This window comes from Hypoxylon fragiforme, assembly GCF_022984875.1.
Source record: "Hypoxylon fragiforme strain CBS 206.31 chromosome Unknown GGS25scaffold_7, whole genome shotgun sequence".
In the NCBI taxonomy this organism is placed as follows: domain Eukaryota; kingdom Fungi; phylum Ascomycota; class Sordariomycetes; order Xylariales; family Hypoxylaceae; genus Hypoxylon; species Hypoxylon fragiforme.
The window spans coordinates 552646-571220 of record NW_026054762.1 but is presented as its reverse complement, the minus strand read 5'-3'; the positions used below and the strand labels follow the sequence as shown (position 1 = coordinate 571220).

Below are 18575 nucleotides of genomic sequence, written 5' to 3'. Positions count from 1 at the left end.
TTCGCAACGCAGCCTCTCGCATCTTGACCGGCAGATCAAATAGTACTACTGTCATGGTAGATCAAATATATGAAGGCTGATGCCGTGGCTTGTGTTAGAGTAGTATGTTCATGTGTCCATTTTTTAATAGAAGGACATAAAACCGAGAAACGTTCAGTAAACACTAGGCATTGGTTGTAAATCGAACGAACCGTAATATTCACTCAAACTGCAAGAGACACTCATAATGTCTTTCGAAGATGTATCATCACGGGCTACTGCCCTTCGACAAGTGGTTCAACTTATCCAGGACGCATCGGAATCGCTGATATCATCGTGGGAGAATCCGGCTCCGGATGCGGTACCAGCCTCGGAGACTAGCTTTGCCATACCCGGTCGAAAGGCATATAATGCACAGCGAACGATCATTGCGGCGCTGGGCTCAATTGAGGAGCTTGTGGCCGAGCCTCATCTACGGCTCGTGGATTTCGCCGAGTTATACTTTGAAGTTCGAGCACTCCACATCGCCGTCGAACACGACATCGCTTCCTTGTTAGCTAAAGGCGGAGTAGATGGCGTTCCTATCGAGGAACTCGCGAAGAAGTCAGGGCTTGAGCAAAGCAAGCTCGGTGAGATATGGCCCTTAACTCGGCTTCATTTCGTCCACTTATCACTGACACATATAAGTCCGCATCTTGCGAGTCCTGACAACGCAGCACATCTTCCGCGAAACTGCGCCAGGTAGATACGCGAATAACAGGATCTCCCAAGCCCTAGCCGATGACGAGAGATTACGAGCACAGGCTATATGCAGGTAGGTAGACGCAGCTGTCTATTAATCAACATTATGCTGATGAATTATCGATCGATAGTTCGATGGGTTACGCAGCTTCGTCTGCACTACCGGAGGCGCTAAATGACCCTATTCGAGGACCAAGCCACGAGCCTCAACTCGCAGCATGGCCGTTAGCCATGGGAACCGAAGCTACCTGGTTTGACTGGATGAACGAGAAAGTTCCCCGTTCACGGGCTGGGGAAAAAGCAAGTCCCGGTGCGGCGAGAGGGTCCTACAAGCCCGTAGATAACACATCGTCGGATGAAGAGTTGGTCCCAAGGCATGACGCTATTACGTACAATATGTACTTAGCGGGCAATAGTAAGAGTTTAGGAAGTCCTCACCTATATGACTTCCCTTGGGGAGAACTGGGAGATGCCTTGGTTGTCGATGTTGGTGGCGGTGTGGGTAAGTCGCCTCTCAAAAGCTGAAAAGGCCACGCGTTGGCAGTTTACTGACACAACCACGTATAGGTAGTTTTGACCTTCAACTAGCTCAACTATACCCAGAGCTACGCTTCGTCGTACAAGACCAAGTTACAGCAATCGAACAGGGAATCTCGATGTGGCAAGAGGAGTTTCCCGAAGCTTTGGCTTCAAGACGGGTACAACTCTTAGAACATGACTTCTTCAAGCCAAATCCTATCAAGGAAGCTGATATTTACTGGATGCGACATGTCTTGTACGTCCTCGAGTGGTCCTTATATAGAAGCTATGACTAACGCCAAGCAGACATGACTGGAATGATGAGGATTCCGTGAAAATCCTCCTAAATACCGCCGAGGCTATGGGTCCGAATTCGCGGCTGTTGGTTGCCGATATCACTTTGATTGAAACTATAGGAGACCCTTATATTGAGGCAGCACCTAAACCCCTATTGGCGAATTACGGTGTTCACTCTCATCACGGGTTTGCCCTCGACATAGCCATGATGTCTCTGATGAACGGTAGAGAGCGTACCCCGTCGGAATTCCGAAAACTGTTTGAACAGGCAGGACTAGAGATGGTTAAATTATGGGACTGCCGCAGTATTTTGGGCATCATGGAGTGTCGCAAGACATGATAATGATACCTACTTGGAGGGATTGAAGACTAGGCGGCATCCATAAGTAGGTGGCACCCAAGGTCAGTCTGTTTGATCCTAAATCGACTCTCCTGATTGCTCGAGTACCTAGTAATATTTACCTACATAAGAGGTAGATGGAAGTGTGACACTGCCATACTCACCGCTCCACCTGTTCGATGTCTCAAGTGTTGCACTGCCTTGTTGGGCCGCATTTCACGATACAACTCAAGCATAAGAAAGATAAAGAAAGGCTGGTAGATTCGGGTAGATGTCAAGAAATTGGATGAGGGGGACGCCATCATGTCTTGCTTACAGATGCGTTCGTGCAGGTAGCGTTACACGGCCTAGCTGGACTTGTTGAGCTATAATTAGATGCCGAATCATGTTGACCATTTCCTAGTCAGATTGATATCATGCCACGGACAATTTTGTTTGGGAACGCATGTAGGCTGTGAAGGTGAGGTCGTACTTGGGGTTTTATTCTTTATAGTTCCGATGCCGCCAATGGTGAAGCCCCTTGGAAGTGCAGTTGCAGTACGGGAGGCAAAAGGCGCAAGGCGAGATTAATGTGTATTCATGTGTATGAATATATTTGACGTATGCAGGTAGGTACGTACTACTAGTAGTAGGTGTGGAAGAAGTGAAACTGAACCTGAGAATGAAAATAGAAATGAAAATAGAAATAAATAAAAGAGAAACGAGTAATAGAAATAGGGGGGGGCTACTACAATAAGGTTTATCACATCCATGGATACTATCTCATCAATGATTCATGCATGTACCTACCCTCCTAGAGTAGGTACTCAGGTACTTGCGTTAAAGTTTCCAAGTTTCAATGATGTTTCTAAATAAAGATTTCAGCCCGCGTTAGATCGACGGCGACCTGGAAACGGTACAAGGCCTAATCTTTGCCCCACGGTGGGGGCCAAAGGCACCTAGTAGCGGGGTTCAACGTTCATTCCAGGCCTTGGTTGCCTTGGTATAGCTCATCCATCAGCTTGCCCCCCCAAAAAAACACTCACTCACTAATCTCTGGTCCGTTTGTTACACTCCTTTTCCAACTCAACTCAACTCAACCCTGCCTTACTAAACTGAGCTTCCTCTGCCTATTTGCTATTTGTTACCAAGGCCTTTGCATATCTACCTAGTAGGTATTGGCTTTCCTTATCTGGTATTCAACTCTTGAATATAACTTTTCTATTTTCTTTGAGCCGGGTGGAAGGAAGAAGCTACACCTACTGCTTCGCTTAATAGCTTCGCCTCGTTTGTCCTACCTATCAAATCTCCATCTATCTCCCACTAGGTACCTATCTAGCTACGTAGTCAGTCACTTTGGACTCAAGTTGCGAGGCTCTCGAGAGTACAAGTAGAGCGTGTCACCGCCTCGCAAAATATCGAGAAGCATATAGTCCCTTACCTCAACCTTCCTCGAGCTTAAAGCAAACTGCCTACAACCAACACAATGGCATCCGACAAAGACCCCATCACATGTCACGTCCTGGATACTTCCGTGGGCAAGCCTGCCAAGGCCATCCGCGTGAAATTAGAAGGCGGTCATGCCCCTCTCAAGACTTTCGAATCTACAACCGATGACGATGGCCGCATCAAGGCCTGGCTACCCTACTCAAGCATCCATTCCTCCGGAGATGTACCCACCTACAGCCTAGAAGACGTGCTGAGTGAGGTCGAAGATAAGTCAACTTGGACCCTACGATTCGACACCGGAAGCTATTTTGGCGAGGCGAACACTTTCTTCCCCGAGGTGTCGGTCACCTTCACCGTCGTAAAAGGCCAGCACTATCATGTACCCTTACTTCTGTCGCCATACAGCTACACGACCTACAGAGGAAGCTGATTGGTCCATCAAGGGCCAACGGATTGGATCATATATGAGACTATCAAGAGAGACCATAGTACCCGAAAGCTCACCTACCTATTTACACCATCTTACGTTGGCTAGTTTCATTTAAGATAGACTTTACGAAATTTGTTGACGGTAAATTATCATACCTATAGTACAGGATCAGACATAGGACTCTTCACATAGGGGGGAAACGTTCGCTATAGACCCGGTCTGCCTAAGCTTACGACCAAATGAAATCAAACCATAAAATATTCGCCAATTTGAAAACATTTATATTCACTTCCTTTCCCAGCCCACTGCGCAGTAGTAATGCTTCTTAATTTGACTGGTGATGTGTTGATTTCCCATGTTACTGAATGCTGATATGTTGACAGCTGTTGTTATCCACATTGCTAGAGTTGAAAGGGGCAAAATGTATCAAAATATCCCAATACCTTATTATTCAGTCTCATATCAACCTACATACCCCCAAACATGGCACGTATAAAAGTTATAGATAATAGGTACTATTCATCCAGGATTATCTTCAAGAGTCCTTGATCTTTCTTACTCAGACACAAACGGATGGCGTGCATTCAAGCTCATCTAAGCTTAACTCACCCTAGCCTGAGTAAGTCACCAAAGCCCCCCCTATTCGGGCTCCTTTTCATAACCTGGAAATAGTAGGTAGGTAACCAGCTTATTGAAGGTCTCAAACTCTCAAACCCCAATAAACTCTATCATCACAGACATACATAAGAGAGACCAGCCCATATAAAGACACCTATCCATCTCGTACCTTAGGTACCTAGTCCCTAAGACCTCACTTCACATACCTATTAACAGCCGTCTCCAACTCCGTCCACATCCCCCCGACCCCCGCGTCCCCAAACGGCAGTATCTGCGCACACACCAAGCCCGCGACGCCGCGCCCCCTATCGCACCACCAGTAGTTATTGCACAGCCCCGCCCAGTGGCCCGTCTCTCTCGACCTCCCCGTCGCCGCGCTCGCCCCGCTCAGCATGAACGTCAGCCCCCACCCCTGAGGCGGGTTCCCATCAATGTGGTACAGGTCCGGCAGGTCGTTGCTCAGGTCCGGCTTTGCGCCGGGAATGCCCTGGCGCCCGAAGTTGGGGAATTGCGGGATTTGGTTCGTGAACATGGTGTCGACGGTCGAGGGGGAGAGGAGCTGGGCTTTGGTGCGCGGGCAGGTGCCGTTGTTGAGGAGGACGGCGAGGATGCCTATATTGGGGGGGGAAGGGGAAAGGGGAGAGTGTTAGTTATGAGACACCTAGGTAGTGACTAGATTGACTTAATAGAAAAAGAAGACCTACGAGTATACTCCTGCGGCTTCGCAAAAAGCCCCGCCCCGCCACTATGGAACAAACCCGCGACCTCCTCCGGCGTCTCCACCACCAACGCCCGGCGATTCAAATGGTCCCGCGGCGTCAGCTTCCCGTCCTTCTCCCTCTGGTGCATGTGCGCCAGCCTCTCCCTCATCGCCTTCGTGGGCACCATGTCGACGTTCTCAAGACCCAGGGGCGCGCAGATATTCGTCTGTATATACTCGTTCAGCGTCACGCCGGCGGTCCGCTCGAGCAGGATGCCAGCCCAGTCGATGCCGACGCCGTACCGCCAGCCCTCGCCCGGCTGGAACCGCAGCGGCATCCTCGCCACATCCCGCACGTCCCCCGAGAACTCGTCGATGCCCACCGGGTGGCTCCAGTCGCGCAGCGCCTCGTCGAAGAACGTGTACCCGAGCCCCGAGGTATGGGTCAGCAGCATCCTCAGCGTGATCCCGTTCCTCCTCTCCTCTAACGTCCCGTCATCCCGCAACACCTTGATATCCCTGAGCTCGGGACACGCCGCCTCGACCTGCGCGGCGTCGTCGAGCCGCAGGGCTCCGCGCTCGACGAGCTGCATGACGGCGATGCCGGTCACGAGTTTGGTGCAGCTCGCGAGCCAGAAGACGTGGTCGAGGGACATGGGTTCCGGGGAGCGGATCCCGCGCTTGCCGGCCGAGTGCGCGAAGAGCTCGGTTCCGGTGCGGTCGATCACGACGAAGGATGTCCCGGGGAGCGCGGTCGGGGATGGGTTAGTGCCGCCAGTGGTGACGGCGATGCTCTTCTCCATGATGGAGCGGAGCTCGGAGGCTGCTTCTGCTGAGAACGCCATGGTTTTGGTTTCCTTTCTTCTCTCTAAGATAGATAGGTAGGTACTCAGTTTTCGGATGATTAGTTTCCTGTGTTTCTTGTTTCCCGCAGCGCATTAAGTACCTACCAAGTATGGGGGCAAGTAAATAACTACTCGTGTCACCTCCCTAAACAGTAACTACCGGACAGAAGGATACAGATCGTATACTTACTAGGCAGATGCCTATCTAACCTCCAACTTTATACATCTAGCGCTTAAGCTAAACCATAAGTCGATCTTCAGCACCAAACTATTGTCTGCGAAGCCACGAACATACACTTGGTTGTTAGAAACTACGAACTACTAGGCAAGGTACCTGGACTAGGTACATGATCCTTCCCTCCCTTTCCTCCATTACCACCTTCGTGGTCGGAGTTGGGGTGGTATGGATATGCACGAATGAGGCGATATCAGTTTCTAGCCAGGACCAATACTACGATCGTCTATTCCCCGCATTCACCTTCAATCCTACGACTCCAGCTTTCGCATTATTACATCATGGTAGCCCCCCTTTCTTCCCTAGGAGAAATAGAGAACTATGTGTTGTCCCTTGCCCCTGGCTAGTCAGCCCGTTCTAGGAGTACACAACCATTTTATTAGTAGCCAGTGGTTGATCCCACTCATCACTAGTAGCCTTTATACGGTAGGTAGCCTACTAGATATCACGTGTCTTTTGTTATGTTATAGCATTACCATGTACACTTCGTGTGTTAAATGGCCATGCTTCTCAACGCCGTCCAACGCCATGACAATGCCTTGTCAACTGTGACTTCCACCAAATTCCAAACCATCCAGCACACTATCACAAGATAACACTGTCCGCCTGCTCCAGCCACAGGTTAGCCAGGTCTCTGGTAAGGCCTAATCTGACCTTCTTAAGTACATCCCCTGAGCTACTAGCCGAAAAGACACCGACTCTCCAGTCCCACGCTCGCTTAGGGGGGCCTTTCATGACTCCACTGTTGACTACGGATCGGTGAAGTTGAGATGCTATCATCGAGGAGCCTGTCATCATGAAACTGCCGCCTAAGGAAGAGGTAGATTGGCTGAGAAGGTCCGAAGGAGTAGATCCTTTCCCGTTACCCGATGCGAGGACCAGCTTGAAGAATTCATCGGAGGCATCGTAAACTCGAGATCCGACCGTCTGAATATCCTCAATGGACTTGAGTAGCGTGTCGACTTGTTCGAGGGTTATCACTGGAGGTGATTGGCCAACAAAGACGGATGCCTCCCCAAGTAGTGCTAACAAGAAATCCTCGCTGACAACGGCATCGCGCGTGTCATCATACAAGCCGCCTCGGATGTTGTCATCTGCGCTGGCAATAACGGCTGTTAGGGCAGTAGCAGCTTGTTTACGACGTGATAAAGATTTGCCGGATGTCTTGTTATCTCCATCACGAAGTTCGTAAAACTTTCTAAGCGTGGCGTAGCCGCTCAACATCTTTCCAAGAAGCTCTGCTGCTTCTAAATCCTGCTTCGCATATTGCTCTAGCGTTGCCGTACGTTCCCTCAGTAATTGTCTAAGGGTATCATCTAGGTCATTTTCCGGCGGATAAATCGTAGACTCCGCCAGAGAGATGGACATGAGAGTATTGAGGACATCGCGAACCTTTCCGGGACGGTGTGCTAGGGCGTAATACCAAAGCGCTTCTCCAAATCGGAATGTATCCTTAGCTAGAATATCTCCGAAAGTCTGGTGCATGTTAGCGAAATTTTGTTAACAAAGAATCGGTGTACCTACCTCAGCTGTGTCCTCGGCAAAATTTATCATACCAAGTTCATTCAGCAGCTTCCAGATCTTGTCCACTGTTTCACGAGAATCCTCGTCTATGGTACTAATGACGTTCTGTAACAACTCTTGTACTAATTGCTCAGACCGCTCAGGAGAGTCCATTCGGCCGACGACTTGGACTCCCATCTCCCAACCGGCCCGGGAAACTTTGCCATGAAGACCAACGCCCGATATGTATTTGCGATTCTTCAATTCACGGCCGTAATGAATTAGAGTTGTGTCTTTAATTCCATCTTTTTCGTCAGCCTCGCTGCCCTGATTCATGCCTAAGACTTCCAGCTCTTCCATGTCAAAATCGTTCATGTTAATAAGATTCTGAGGTTCTTGGGGGGGGAGCCATCGGCCCAACGAGGCTATTTCAGCCACTGTCGATGCGATTGGAAGTGACCACGTTCTTAAGAACCCAATCACACCTTCAACATTACCCTCAAACGCAGAAGCAACTGCAACTTCGACTGGGTCCGCCGAGTTGAAGTGGAAATCAGCTTCTGTCGCGGTCTGGAGGCAAAGCGCCAGACGATCAAAGAAGTTTTCTTCTCCTCCGGCTGGACCAGGTAGCCGGAGTGATCCAGAATGGGACATGCCGGGGTGGCGCTTGTTGTGACTATCATCCCACCATCCAAATAAGCCGATCGTTGCCTCACACCAGTCTTGTGCAGCTGCAAGGATGGCGTCCGGTTCTCCGATGAGAATTGCATAGAGGGATTGAAGGTTCTCGTAGACATCCCAGGGTATCCTACTCTCGGCTTTTCGAGCCAGTCCAGCAAGGGACTGTCGTCCATCCATGGAATCAGCAAAGTCGGAATTACCGAATCGACTCGACGAGAGACGGTCTCGTTCTTTTCCCTCGGTGAAACTAATAAGTCCCTCCTTTGCCGCTTTGGCTTTTAGGCGAAATAAGGTCCAGTCGCTGCTTGGTATGTCCCAACTTGCATTGTTTATTCCGGGACACATCTCCATAACCAAGCACAAGTCTTCGACGACGCGCTTGATGCTGGTCAAGGCTTGGCCGCTATAGAGCGGTTCACCGCGGACTTGCTTCTTGACAAACTCCCAGCCAGCCTTTCTCAGCAGCTGCACAGCTCCAGAAATCTCTCCGCGTACGAGAGAGTTGAACACGGCTTGCCAAAACAAACCATGAGCCGCGGGGCAAGGCCGATGTTGCAAGATTTTTTCGACTTGGGTTGGATCAAAGTTGTTCTCGTCTTGTTGCCATTCGAAAAGGACGCCAGGCAAGGCCAAGTTTTTGGACTCTCCAAATTCATCCCTCACGTATGGCGTATGGTAGATCCTAAGGATCAGAACGGCGACGTAGAAAGCCTTTTCGAAGGCCGGCGCCAAAGCATTTGGTCCAACCTTAGCCTCATGCTCCTCGTCGATTCGAGGAAGCTCTTCTACATACGGACCCCACACATCGGCGACAAGTCGGACACAGGCTTGGGCAAGGGTATCATCTAATTTTTCTTCGTCATCTTTGGGGCCCACGCCCTCATCGTAAAGGCGGTTCATTAACTCTTCGGTTTGGATTAAGACGTTATCCGGCTCAGTCACCTCGGCAAATTGCGACTGGCTGTAAAGGTCCTTTGCAAGTGTCGCATACTTTAGCTCTCGCTGTCGGCCCGCGGTGGCACGAAAGGACGAGGCGCGGAAAATATCATCCGCCTCTTTGCTAATACGGTCGTTGGCAGCAGGCGTCATTAGCATCATCAAGTCGGAATCGCTATCGTCGAATTGGTTGCCGTAAGGTTCGTTGTCGGCTATTTCCCTTAACAATTCTTCTTCAACATCATAATCAGCCTCGTCTTCTACCATAGGGTCCATGTCCGCTCCCGAGTCGTCATCTTCGTCTTCATCGTCGTCTAGGGGATTTGTGGTATCAGGCTCAGTATCTTCGCCTTCGGTCGTATCATCATATGGCATGCCGTAGGTGCCTGGTCTACTTGGTGGTAGATCCAATCCATCGTCGCTCTCATCATTGTCTACCTCATCTTCTCCACGGTATTCTTTGCTTAAACCAGAAGGTTGTCGTGCAGTAGAACCTCGAATGGATCTTCCTAGAGGTGCATTGTTGCGTCTTCCAGAGCTTGGCTTGGACGGTGAAAGATTCGGTCTTCCAAAATTGGGTGCCTTGATCTTTCCACTCATGGCGCCGATAGAACTCTGAAGGTATGAGGGAGACGGGTCTCCAGCCGGGGTGAAGGACGGCGCGGAGGATGGTGGAGGAGGAGGACCGGCGGGAGTTGTAGAGGGATGGTCTGCAGAGTAGCCGAAACTAGAGTTGGTTCTTCTAGAGGCTCTGTCTGGAGTAGAAGGTGACGAGCTCATGTTTGAAAAGTGGAAAGACATGTTGGCGGATGTGGAGCTCAATAGCTCCTTAGCTCTTTTGAATTGCCGTTCTGGGAGATGGAAGAAATTGATAGGACAACGTTTTGGGAATAGGCAAAGAGGATAATGATTGTAATCAAGATGACATCAATGGTGAGTGATCACGGCGATAAAATTCCATATATCAAATCAATTGGCCGTGATGATTTAAGTTGGAATGATATATTGTGCGCGCGTCGAAATAGGGAAATGTTTTGGTGGTTGGTATGTAAGGGTGGGCTACCTGTAGTTAACGATTAAAGTGAATGAGTACTAGGTAGACAACCTTGGACGCAAAAAATTTAATGTCGCGAAGCTTGAAGCTCCTAAGACGCGGTTTGCTAGGTGATTGTTAGCGCATCTAAACCTTTAGAGGTAGGTACATTCCTCAGATCAATAAGCACGGACCATCACGGTATGTAATAATTAACTACCTGGTAACACACTGAGTAACACACTGAGTAACACACTGAGTAACACACTGAGTAACACATTCATGTCTGTAAATCGTACAATGATGTACGTACATAGTCCTCCGGGTTCTCACTTGAAAGAATTTCATATAAATGCGCATTCTTCATACCATTTATCATGGTGTTCACTTGCCTACTTTCTTTTCAGCCTTACCTATATTTGTGTTTGCCTATTTATTCTAAGGAGATAATTTTAAGGAGATAAGATCAATTCACAACATTCACTTTATCATCACACATCACTTTTACATACATACAACAACTTCCAGTCCCTTCAGAGCTATGATTGTTCATCTAGCAATGCAACCAACTGGATAAAAAGCGACACATCCTGTTAGAAGATAAGATTGATCAGGATCCGATTAATCAGATTAATCAAATCACATCTCTTTTAACGGTATAAAACAGACTAACGCCTTTCTTCAGTACTATGGTGTACATCCCGAGTTTTGTCCATAATTCTTCCGCTCAACATGCCGGTTGACGATATTGCACAGCCTCTCTTACCGAGACGGAATGCAATGCAATGGAGCTATTCGAAACTATTCGAAACCCCTTGGTGGTAGTATCGAGGGCGCTAACCTTAGGATTATATACCTAAGCTGCTTAACATGTTGCTTACCCTTTAATGTTGGAGTTGCTAAGTCATAAGACGATGACAGTGGGAGTGAAGTCTACTACTACATAGTAGTACAAACCATTTGATACCTACTTACCTACATACGAATACGTATACCTTAGGTATATGTTGATATGTAAGTACAATACATGCATAGGTAAGTAGGTAAGTAATGGGCTGGACCGGGTCAATCATGTCTCCTCACTGCCGTGCCGGCCACCCCACCTCAAGAATTTACCAAGTGGTGGGGTCAAAGAGGCTTCGAGCAAAAAACTCCGCATCAAACAAGATGACCGGGACATTGCACAGTGATAAACCTGCCTAGTACTAGGTACTATCTACTAGGTACTATCTACTAGGTTAGGTAGGAACAATTCATTACTTATAAAGCTTGACAGCTCAAGATCTTTCTTTCATCTAATTCTCCTAATTCCCCCCTCAAGTTTATTTATTTCAACTTTGATACCTTTTTTATCATATTTCCAATCTTCATTATTCCAATTCGACATCATGGCTGATACCGTTGGCAAGGTTAGTTATTTCTATCCCCCTTACATATCATATTCTCTATATACGATATCACGATTATCGTGTATTACGTATTACCCCGCGCATCCGTGTTATAACCCCTTAACCCCTCAAGCTATGAAATAATGAACTTGAAGCTGACTATGTCGTCACTGTTGCTTGATAATAGACCATCAAGTGTAAGGCCGCCGTTGCCTGGGAAGCTGGTAAACCTCTGAGTATCGAGGAAATCGAGGTCGCGCCCCCGAGAGCCCACGAAGTTCGAATCCAGATCTATTACACTGGTGTCTGTCATACAGGTATATTTCGCCAAGCCTTGATCCCGAGTCAAGCCCGAGCACCCCGTTAATTAATGGAGTAGATGCCTACACGCTATCAGGCAAAGACCCAGAAGGCGCATTCCCTATTGTCTTGGGGCACGAGGGAGCTGGTCTCGTCGAATCCGTTGGTGAAGGTGTCACCAATGTAAAGCCTGGCGACCATGTCGTCGCACTCTAGTAGGCATAATACCTATCCATACATTTTCATATTTGCCTTCCATGACACTAACATGGATCAAAAGCACTCCCGAATGCAAGGAATGCAAGTTCTGCAAATCTGGCAAGACAAACCTTTGCGGCAAGATCCGGGCGACTCAGGGTAAGGGTCTGATGCCTGACGGCACTTCCCGCTTTACCTGCAAAGGAAAGGAACTTCTTCACTTCATGGGAACGTCGACTTTCTCTCAATACACTGTCGTGGCCGATATTTCCGTCGTAGCTGTCCAACAAGATGCCCCTATGGATCGTACCTGCCTGCTAGGCTGTGGTATCACCACCGGCTACGGCGCTGCGAGAATCACTGCCAACGTCGAGGAGGGATCCAACATTGCCGTGTTCGGTGCTGGTTGCGTGGGTCTTTCGGTTGTCCAGGGCGCTGTTGCGCAGAAGGCAGGCAAGATCATCGTTGTAGATGTGAACCCGAGCAAGGAAGAATGGTCTAAGAAGTTTGGCGCCACCGACTTCGTCAACCCCACCAAGCTGGAGGGACAGACAATCCAAGATAAGCTAATCGAGATGACCGATGGCGGCTGCGACTACACATTCGATTGCACTGGCAATGTTGGCGTGATGCGAGCAGCCCTGGAGGCTTGCCATAAGGGATGGGGCCAGAGCATCGTCATCGGTGTTGCTGCTGCCGGCCAGGAGATCTCAACCAGACGTAAGTTTCAAGCCTTCTATAATAACCATGCTTTGCCCTGTCCTGGAAACTAATAACTCGAGCAGCATTCCAATTGGTCACTGGTCGTGTGTGGAAGGGTTGTGCCTTTGGTGGTGTGAAGGGCCGATCTCAACTACCTGGCCTCGTTGGAGATTATCTGGATGGCAAGTTGAAGGTAGATGAGTTCATCACTCATCGCGAGACCTTAGACAAGATCAACACAGCATTTGAGACGATGAAGGCAGGAGACTGTATTCGCTGCGTTGTGACGATGAAGGAATAAAATAAAAGGGGTGTTGATCACGTGTAAAGCAAGCATGAAATATCCTGAGATTTAGTATTTAGTTTAGGTGAACAAATGAAAAAAAAGAAATAGTACAAACGAATACCAAAGATCATGGGGTGTCATCCTGCTCATTTGGAAATTCAAGCATTTTTATGAAATTGTCAACTTGGAAGCTGGGGGTGTTTATGACAGGATATAACCTTCGTAAGCTCAGGCAAACCAAGAAAGAGTACAAAAGCCACCAGTTACCTAGTAAGTAATGGAGATGCTCGACGTTTTCATGTGCCATATGCCATGGGACATGCTTTTAACCGCCATTAGGCGAAGCGAGACCGGTGATAGTATTGGACTTCGTATTGAGAAATCGACAGCGATTGTATGTATGTACTACTATGAAGCGATATAGGTGTATGTAGTCCAAAGAAGCGGCTGCTGCCAGAGAAGACTGAACGTTGCTAACCTAGCAGTATATAGTATATACGTGTCTCGGATAGACTCAGCGAGGCGGTCTAGACCCCCCCAGAGCACATCATGCGCAGGAAAAGGTACGATAAATTGGTAATGCATTAACTTGTACGCCCTCGGTGTTTAGGAATTGATATTCATTACCCTTGGCCGCATGTGTTTGTGTAGGGAGGGTATGTATGTAGGTTTTTGGTTTGTGTGAACAAAAAAGAGAACCCCTGGCTGGCCGGCCATCAATTCGAGACCCTGCTTGCATCGTAGGTATGTATGTATTACTAGTTAGAGTAGAGAGTCTCCGCCAAAAAGAGATAACCACATGATCGGTGGGTTCCCGCAGAAAGCGGTTAACTTGCAGTTCTGCACGTTGAAAGAACATTGATGAAACTACATACATACAAGGGATTCAATATACATCAAGTAGCATATGTACCCTACATACATACATACATAGTTACATACCATACATGTCAAGCATGGGGAACCAAAGAAATGCCGTGGATTATATCCTATCGGTCGACAGATGAAGAAGAAAAAAACAGCCCCCCCCTAGTCGGCCAATAGCCGTATCCCTTGGGCGGTCCGGCTGGCTGATCTAAGATCGGCGTACTCCATTTATATACATACCTGCCCACATGCTTAACGTAGACGTGATATGGGTACAGGAGGAGGAGGAGGAGGAGGAGGAGGCAGAGTAACCTAAGCATGTAGTGGCTGGTGTTGAGAGCTTGGAGCTCTATGTAGGTATGTAGTATCACAGACGATAACGGGAGTCTGTGAAACGAGATTCAAAGCACTCGCATTGAAATGTTCGTATTTAGATAAGTGCCGTGCCAACCTACACTAGACACCGTAGTCGTCAAGTATGTGATTATGTACTTACATGCCTATGGCGTAACTGGTGGCAATTGCCAATGGCCCCTAAATACGAGTCGATAAAAACTTGGCCGTATTGCCAACGCCCTTGCGCGATTGCAACTCCACTAGCTTAGCTGCCTACTTACCTACCTGCTACTAAGTGGTTGAGAGTCCGCTTGTGCCCGGGAACGCCATCGTTGGCGAAACGTGTTGCCAGGTTTCAATTGCCAAGTTGATCCGGCTGCATTGCATAGGGAAGGTAATGGTTGTAAGGTTCGTTCGATGGCTGACATTTTCCTTCTCACTCGGACATGAAAGGGCCGGAAGACGTCGCCGGTGTGTGTGTGTAAAGGTACCGGTAGGTTGATGGGAATAAAGTAGACGGGCGAGACAGGCGGACATGTGGCAGTCTAATAGACAAGCTTTCGAGACAAGCCGAACGAATAGGACCGAGTGCGTTTTTAATGACCTAGATAGTAAGCAAGTTTACGGACGGAAGGGGATGCATTCAAATGCTTTATCTATTGCTCATCTGATCACGCACTTACATACATCTATACCAACCTAGGTACATATCTACCTATCGACCCAGTAAACAGTAGGCAAAGTACAGGATGGAGGTTGCAATTATCTGACCCAAGGAAGCTGAAATTATGCGAGGCCACCGGCTCTGAACATCATGACCTTTGCGCATTGGGATCCGGAGGCGGACGTCGCTGATATCCAAAGCCAGCCGCTTTGAGCGCGAGGACTCCCGAAATCTTACGGGTGGATTCGGTTCGGTTATACATACCTAACCTATTGTATTTGTCTGTTTTATCTGTTTTATCTGGCTTGGTCTTGCTCTTGCTTGCCATGTGCCATGTGCGTTGTAATTTGGAGCCATTCACTTTGCTAGCGGTTCCGCCCGCGTTGTCAGCTATCTCCTTTTTTTTCTTGGGTCGTCCGTTGATCTCATTTAGTACCTGCTATTTGTTTTCCCCGGAACGAGATAGTTTCATACATCATTAGATATACCCAGGTTAGTTGACACCGGTGACCTACTACATAAATAGTACCTAGTAGGTACTATTAATACTAGTAGTAACAGCATTGAATGTCATGTATGATGTACTAACCATCCATCTCGGCTAGGGCCCGATGGGTTGGTAAGATGTTCATTTCAGTGATTTCACGAGTTTGTAAAAAGTTAAGAATCTTAAGATGGGTTTATTACACCGAATTCCCGAAGTATATAAATATAAGGTCATAGTTACTGGGTATCCAAGCATGATGACTTGTTCACTACATGTACAGTACAGTACATGTATCATAGGTACATACCTAGTAGTATCATTGCAGTGATTGCAGTGATTGCAGTGATGTACATATGGATGTAACTTATCGATATTAATAAAATGCCAGTGTTTCTCCATTCTCTCCAAAATTAGCCAATATGGACAAACACACCCTGTCCTAGTTTGGTTCATCGACTCCAGTCTTCTTCTTATCCCATAATCCCCCTGCTCCCTTCCCCTGACCCCGGTTTTTGACTGATACGTGCATCCCTACGGCATATCACAACTAGATTCCACCCCGTTTATAACAACCTAATCGGCTCGCCTCCCGCTTTCGGAGCCTTGCACGGAATCGTCGTCATCACCACTGATACCTAGGTAGGTATGTATACATTTACAAAGTACCACCTAGATAGTACGACACAAAACCAACGAGCATCCTCGTTCGCCTCATCCTTTGCTTGCATTGGATGTTCATAGTTACTAGGTACTAGGTTTAAATACTAGAAACTAGAATAGACATAACTACATACTAGGTAGTGCCTAGTAGATAACATTACGTGCTACTACTAACTATTAGATACCTGGCAATGCTGGCATACATACATACATACATACATACATACATACATACATACATACTTACATACATACATAAGTACTAAATCTCATTTTGCCTATACTATTCTACACCGTTCCATTATCGCCGCCAACGTCAGAGTCATTCGATGATAATACTGTAACAAATTACAAATTTTCTCTTATTGGAAAATCACAAAATTACAAAACCTGAACCATCCCTTATCCATTGTTACTCACAGTGTCTTTTTCCTCTTTTCTTGTCATAAGTAGAAATAGAAATCCTATTTTCACACATCGACGCAAACAATACATACTCCATACTCGGTCAAGATTTACTACTAAGTTGGTGATCTGATTTTCTTTGTGATTCATTGTAAGTCGTCCTATTACGGCCCGAGGCCCATTTTCACTTGGTAGACTCGTGCCACTTGAAGTGACCATCCCAACCCAACCATCCCGATTCAGCCTCTACAGTGCTATTCCTCCTCCTTTTTTTTTAGACCTGGCCAGGGCGTCTATTTTCTCCACCGGCTTACCATCACCCGGACATCCATGAATTTCTTTCATTTAAAAGGGTCCAACTTCTAACCTTCATCAACGTAGGCCGCTTTCGAATTCCTTCCCACATTCTACCCAATTCCGAATCCCCCCAAACGACCAATCCACAAAGACGACCCAGAAGAACTATATTGTTCTATCTACAACTGTCTCGTGCAACGACTACGACTAGTCAAACGTACCACCTGACTGAATCTACAAGAGAAAAACGAGGAAGAAAAGAAGCCACAATTTTCTAGATTACGATCAGCATCATCATCACCATGGCTCCCCAGAAACCTCGCTGCACATTCAAGGAATGCAAGACGGCCGCTCAACGGATTGTTGGCGACTGCGGTTTCTGCGATGGACACTTCTGCGCGAAGCACCGATTATTAGAGGATCACAAGTGCAGCGGATTAGAAGACGTAAGCATGAACCCAGCGAACCCATCTTTAGATTCCAATTCCGCCTCCTCCAGTGACTTTGACGAGGATGCCACCGAATGGTGGCTCGTCGGACTCGGCGAGTACCTCAGCGAGTCTGGTCTAGACGAGAAGGAGGTGACGGAAGAAAAAGCAAAGAAGGGAGACTCTGGCTCTGGTCTACGTATGCTAACTCGGAAGAACAACCGTAGTGCAAGAAGGAGTCGCACGAGCGCAACGCGGCACAGCTCGAGGCAGAGCGAACGCAAGTCATCCGGGGTGTATAAGCGACGTACCCGAAACTCGACCGCCGAGCGTCACCGATCTCGACGAAACCGTTGTCGCGGACTCGCTTCTACTCCTTGAACACCACCACCACTATTCTGAACCTTAATTGTCCTCGACAACACCCTCATCCACCATTCTCATCCTCATCCTCATCCTCATCCCTCCCCCTTTCTCTGATTTTTCGTTTATTCCCTCTACACACGAACAACAAGTATCAGCACGAACACGAACACGAACAACAGAAGCGGTGATTCGATTCGATTCGATTCGATTCGGCATCTCTCCCACAACACAATGCTTCACACTCTTCTATGAGGCAAAGCAGCAGCAAACAAGCAAACAGCAACAGCATGGCGTCCGGGCATTCGGCTACTTTGGTGGCCCCCCTCCCTTTTTTATTTTTTGCGTTTGCTCTTTTCCCCGCTACCTACATATTAGGTACTTTTACCAACCCCCAATCTTAGGTACCCTAGGTAGTTAAGATACTTTGATTTTTAAGGTCTGGCAACGGTTTTGAGGCGAACGGGCGATACATGACAACGGCGATCGAGGGACGCTATGATTTTAGAGTCCGCTAGGCTTCCTCGCCCCGAAAGTCTATTCATCTTATAGAGAGGGAGAGAGAGAGAGAGAGAGAGAACCTTGAAGGCTTTTATGCTTTTTTCTCTCTTCTAAAAACCCTTTCTCTCACCTATCATCGTTCGATCACCGAGAGGGAAGGGCACGCACGGCTTTGACCACCATATCCCCCGTAAACCCCCCTCATTTCCTCCTACACCACCTTTGGTACGAAGGAGACCTCCCTCGAGAAGCTACATAAGAGCTACCTACCTACCTACCTACCCGTACCTAGTATCTATGCTTTGTGAGAACCATTTCTGGTTCCTGGGGGTTTTCGCGATGGCGAGCGATACGCAATAACCACCAAACTACTGTACATATACTTGAGAATTACCCTACATTAGGTAA

General features: G+C 47.8%; 6 protein-coding genes across 6 annotated transcripts; 4 read left to right on the top strand and 2 right to left on the bottom strand.

Moving 5' to 3' along the window:
* Positions 1-226: 226 nt before the first annotated feature.
* On the top strand, positions 227-1876 carry GGS25DRAFT_523462 (putative O-methyltransferase; the record flags this gene model as incomplete). The annotated part of the gene is made up of 5 exons (XM_049264423.1): positions 227-608; positions 667-793; positions 852-1222; positions 1288-1495; positions 1546-1876. The coding sequence occupies 5 exons, from the start codon at positions 227-229 to the stop codon at positions 1874-1876; spliced, it is 1419 nt and encodes a 472-aa protein (XP_049114450.1).
* Positions 1877-2764: 888 nt separating this feature from the next.
* GGS25DRAFT_498061 (uncharacterized protein) lies at positions 2765-4212 on the top strand. The gene has a single exon (XM_049261666.1). The coding sequence runs from the start codon at positions 3342-3344 to the stop codon at positions 3732-3734; it is 393 nt and encodes a 130-aa protein (XP_049114449.1). The 5' UTR covers positions 2765-3341; the 3' UTR covers positions 3735-4212.
* GGS25DRAFT_356536 (beta-lactamase family protein) lies at positions 4182-6042 on the bottom strand. The gene is made up of 2 exons (XM_049258093.1): positions 5057-6042; positions 4182-4964 (listed from the first exon to the last, which is right to left on the bottom strand). The coding sequence occupies exons 1-2, from the start codon at positions 5895-5897 to the stop codon at positions 4546-4548; spliced, it is 1260 nt and encodes a 419-aa protein (XP_049114448.1). The 5' UTR covers positions 5898-6042; the 3' UTR covers positions 4182-4545.
* Positions 6043-6605: 563 nt separating this feature from the next.
* GGS25DRAFT_356534 (uncharacterized protein) lies at positions 6606-10187 on the bottom strand. Its single transcript, XM_049258092.1, has 2 exons — positions 7657-10187; positions 6606-7608 (listed from the first exon to the last, which is right to left on the bottom strand). Exons 1-2 carry the CDS (start codon positions 10051-10053, stop codon positions 6718-6720), a joined length of 3288 nt encoding a protein of 1095 aa, XP_049114447.1. The 5' UTR covers positions 10054-10187; the 3' UTR covers positions 6606-6717.
* A 1024-nt stretch (positions 10188-11211) lies between these two features.
* On the top strand, positions 11212-13230 carry GGS25DRAFT_356442 (alcohol dehydrogenase). The gene is made up of 5 exons (XM_049258091.1): positions 11212-11694; positions 11861-11990; positions 12053-12188; positions 12254-12891; positions 12957-13230. Exons 1-5 carry the CDS (start codon positions 11674-11676, stop codon positions 13172-13174), a joined length of 1143 nt encoding a protein of 380 aa, XP_049114446.1. The 5' UTR covers positions 11212-11673; the 3' UTR covers positions 13175-13230.
* Positions 13231-16987: 3757 nt separating this feature from the next.
* Positions 16988-17684, top strand: GGS25DRAFT_533002 (uncharacterized protein; the record flags this gene model as incomplete). Its single annotated transcript, XM_049265638.1, has 1 exon — positions 16988-17684. The coding sequence occupies exon 1, from the start codon at positions 17178-17180 to the stop codon at positions 17682-17684; it is 507 nt and encodes a 168-aa protein (XP_049114445.1). The 5' UTR covers positions 16988-17177.
* Positions 17685-18575: the final 891 nt, after the last annotated feature.